General features: G+C 62.7%; 1 protein-coding gene across 1 annotated transcript in view; it reads right to left on the reverse strand.

The window, feature by feature from the left end:
* Positions 1–3,101, reverse strand: part of VOLCADRAFT_116053 (uncharacterized protein) — a gene marked incomplete at both ends in the record, with an annotated part of 17,303 nt that overhangs the window by 4,674 nt on the left and 9,528 nt on the right. The window contains 6 exons of the mRNA XM_002946594.1: positions 291–357; positions 688–803; positions 935–939; positions 1,589–1,672; positions 1,729–2,188; positions 2,822–2,967. Coding sequence (XP_002946640.1) covers positions 291–357; positions 688–803; positions 935–939; positions 1,589–1,672; positions 1,729–2,188; positions 2,822–2,967 — 878 coding nt within the window. The remainder of the gene's footprint in view (positions 1–290; positions 358–687; positions 804–934; positions 940–1,588; positions 1,673–1,728; positions 2,189–2,821; positions 2,968–3,101) is intronic.

Consider the following 3,101-nt stretch of genomic DNA (forward strand, 5'->3'; position numbering starts at 1 on the left):
CAGCGGGGATTCAACCCTAAAACCCCGCCCGCTATACCCCTCCAACATCCCGGCGGGGCGCCTGTCTGAAATCACCAGGCGGCGGGGTGTGTGGGTGTTTTGTTCTGCTTTGGCCGCCCCCCCCCCCCCCCGACGTGTCGTACCCTGAACCCCTTCACGACCCTGTCACGATCTCCCACCCGGCCACCGGCCCGCGACTGCAAGCAACCTCGTGCTTTTTCCTCCCATTCTCCTCCACTCTTTCCTACCTTCTCTCCCTCCCCCCCATTTCCCTCCCCCCCCCCACTCACGTGTACGAAGGTGGCGCACAGACTGAGGCTGCCGTCATCTCGCAGGGTACGCAGCGGCCGGAAGCGGCTGCGGGTTACCCGGGGTGCGTGTGGGGGGGAGGCGCGGGGGAGGCGTGTGGGGAGGCGTGTGGGGAGGTAAGAGAGAGAGAGGGTGGGCCGCAAAACGACGGCGGAATTTTCAACACACATACACACATAATGGATGCAGGGAGCACCCTGCAAAGCTTCCGAGCTACAGAAGGTGGTACACAGCTCTTCACCAGATAACATACAAACACACACACTTTCGTGTTTCTGTCCTCCTCCTCCTACCTCCTCCTCCCCCTCCTCCTCAGCAGCAACAACCCCACTGAAGTAAGCCCCGGGCCCCGCACCCCCCGGCGCACTGCCCATCCACCTGTAGATGAGCTGGGCATCCGCCCGCGCTCCCCCCCGGCCGCCCCGTGCCTCCACCAGCTCTCTCCGGCATATCCGCCGGGTGACATTGAAGGGCGCCTCCAGAGCGTGAGTGGCCTGAGCGGGGGTCGGGGGGGGTTGAGGGGAGGGGGTTTGAGGGGAGGGGGAGAGCTCCACATGATGATGGTTATTGTGCGAGGAAAACCCATCTCGGTCAGCTGCCGGCAGCATCCAAGGCATCAACTAACCGTTGCTGGAGGGCCCCCGGTGGGGAATGGCAGGGAGGGGGGGAGGGCGGGAGGGCGGGAGGGCGGGAGGGCAGTGGCGAGATGATTTCCAACCTCGGCGGGAAGTGGAGGGCCGAAATGATTGTGACGGAGGGTGTGGGGTGTGGGGTGTGAGGTGTGGAGCAACTCAGGTCAGAACAGACATCAGAGGCGCACCCACTGCGGTTCTGTGGGTGTGGGCGCGCACTGCGTTGGGTTTGGATTCGGATCTGGGTCTTCTTTAGCTTTGGATGTGGATCTGGGTCTTCTTTAGCTTAAGATTTGGATCTGGGTCTTCTTTAGCTTTGGATTTGGATCTGGGTCTACTTTAGCTTTTGAGTTTGGATCTGGTTCTACCTTCGGTTACCTTCAGTTGGCTTTAGATCTTGTTCTATCTTTGGCTTTTTGAGTATGATCTCTAGGTTTGGATTTGACTCTGGGTTTATCTCTAGGTTTGGATTTGGATTTGATATCTATTTTCTAGTTTGGATTTGAAACGGATTATTACTTGAACTTCAGCGGCCCGTTGTGTGGGTGGCGATGCTAGCACGGAGAGGGGCACGATGGCTGAATTGGGCCCGGGGTCGCGATAGTTCAATTTACTCTACTGTGCCGTACTGCTACGCTATGCCGTACCTGAGGCATGACGTATGGCCGGGAGAGGGTGATGGGCGGCAGCATGGCGGTGGGCACTGCCGACTGCATGACAGCTTGGCGGTGCTGCTGCCGCAAGTACGACATCACGATGTTGTGCAGCTTGGACATGACTGGTGCACGTGACAGGAGGTGCAGCTCCCGCGCGGCGGCCTCAACATGGATGGGGAGCTCCGAAACCGGAACCGTAGTAGCGACAGCAGCGGCGCCACTGCCGCCGCCTGCCGGCGGTGCCGCCGCACTAGAAGCGGCGGCAGCTGCCGCCGCCGCCGCCGCCGCCGCCGTGGCCGTGGTGTTTGAGGAGTGCCTTCGGAGCCCAGCGGCGGCTGTGGTAGCCGGGGGACCCGGTCTACGACTGGGGAGGTTTGCAAGGAGCGGATTGGGGGCGGCAGTGTGCGCGGCGGCGGCGGCGGTGGCGGTGGCGGTGGCGGCGGCGGCGGCGGCGGCGCCGAAAGGGGTTCCCGCCGCCGCTGCCGCCAGGCCAAAGCCACCAAAGCCGACGCCAACAGGACGCGCTGGTCGGTCGGCTGTAGCGGTTCCGTCGGCGAAGGGGCTCGCCATGGCCCTGGCGCGAATCAGGACCTGCATCGGTGGGGTGGTGGCGGAAGACGTCAGCGGGAGCCTTCAGCGGTTGCGCCGCCGCCAGGGGGGAGTTTCCAGGGGAAAGAAATGCCGCCGCCGACATATCTCTGTGCGCTCGGAGGGTGGAAAACACAGATTATATGCTGCAGGAACCACAGCGTGGGAGTGGAGGTGAAAGGTGGAGATCGCCATCTGCATCATCATTAGCATCGGCAGTGCCGAGATGGAAAGAACAATCCCGAAACGTGCCTGTCTCCCCCCTGGAGGGCAAGGCGGCTGTCACATATCGAGCTGCACAGTTGCGGGTTGGCGAGCGCCTGGTGGACACCGACCCCCCGACCCAACAAATGAACCCGTCCCTCCCCAGCGCACCACAACGTCACCATCATGAGACACACATACACACACACACACACACCTTCTCCCCCCCTTCCTTTACCTTCCCCCTCCCCAATGCTTAGGGAGCACAAGCAAGGCAGTTTTGTGAACTTTGGACGCCTTCCGGCAGTGTTTATGATATGATAGGATTCCCCCCCTCCGCCTGATCCAGGGTCGTTCTCGGCGACCAGGGCGCGGTGTGTGTGTGTGTGTTAATGTCGATGTGATGTTGCGACATGCGGCTCACTGGCCTACCTGCGGCGTGGCTGTGGACGTGGAGGACCGTTGCTGCTGCCGCTGGGTACCGAAGGCCCGGACCAGGTAGTCGGCGTCGCTGGACATTGGCGCCGCCGCCGCGGTGGCGGTGGCGGCGGCGGCGGCGGCTCCCGCCGCCTCAGAACCTTCGCGGGTCCCCAGCCCGGCGGCAGACTTAGGAGCCTTTGGGGCCGCATCGGGTGATTGCGCACTCGCCGCCGCTGCCGGAAGAGGAGTTCCCGCTACCGTTGTCGTCGCCGCCGCCACCACCACTGCTTTG

Source organism: Volvox carteri (assembly GCF_000143455.1).
Source record: "Volvox carteri f. nagariensis unplaced genomic scaffold VOLCAscaffold_3, whole genome shotgun sequence".
In the NCBI taxonomy this organism is placed as follows: domain Eukaryota; kingdom Viridiplantae; phylum Chlorophyta; class Chlorophyceae; order Chlamydomonadales; family Volvocaceae; genus Volvox; species Volvox carteri.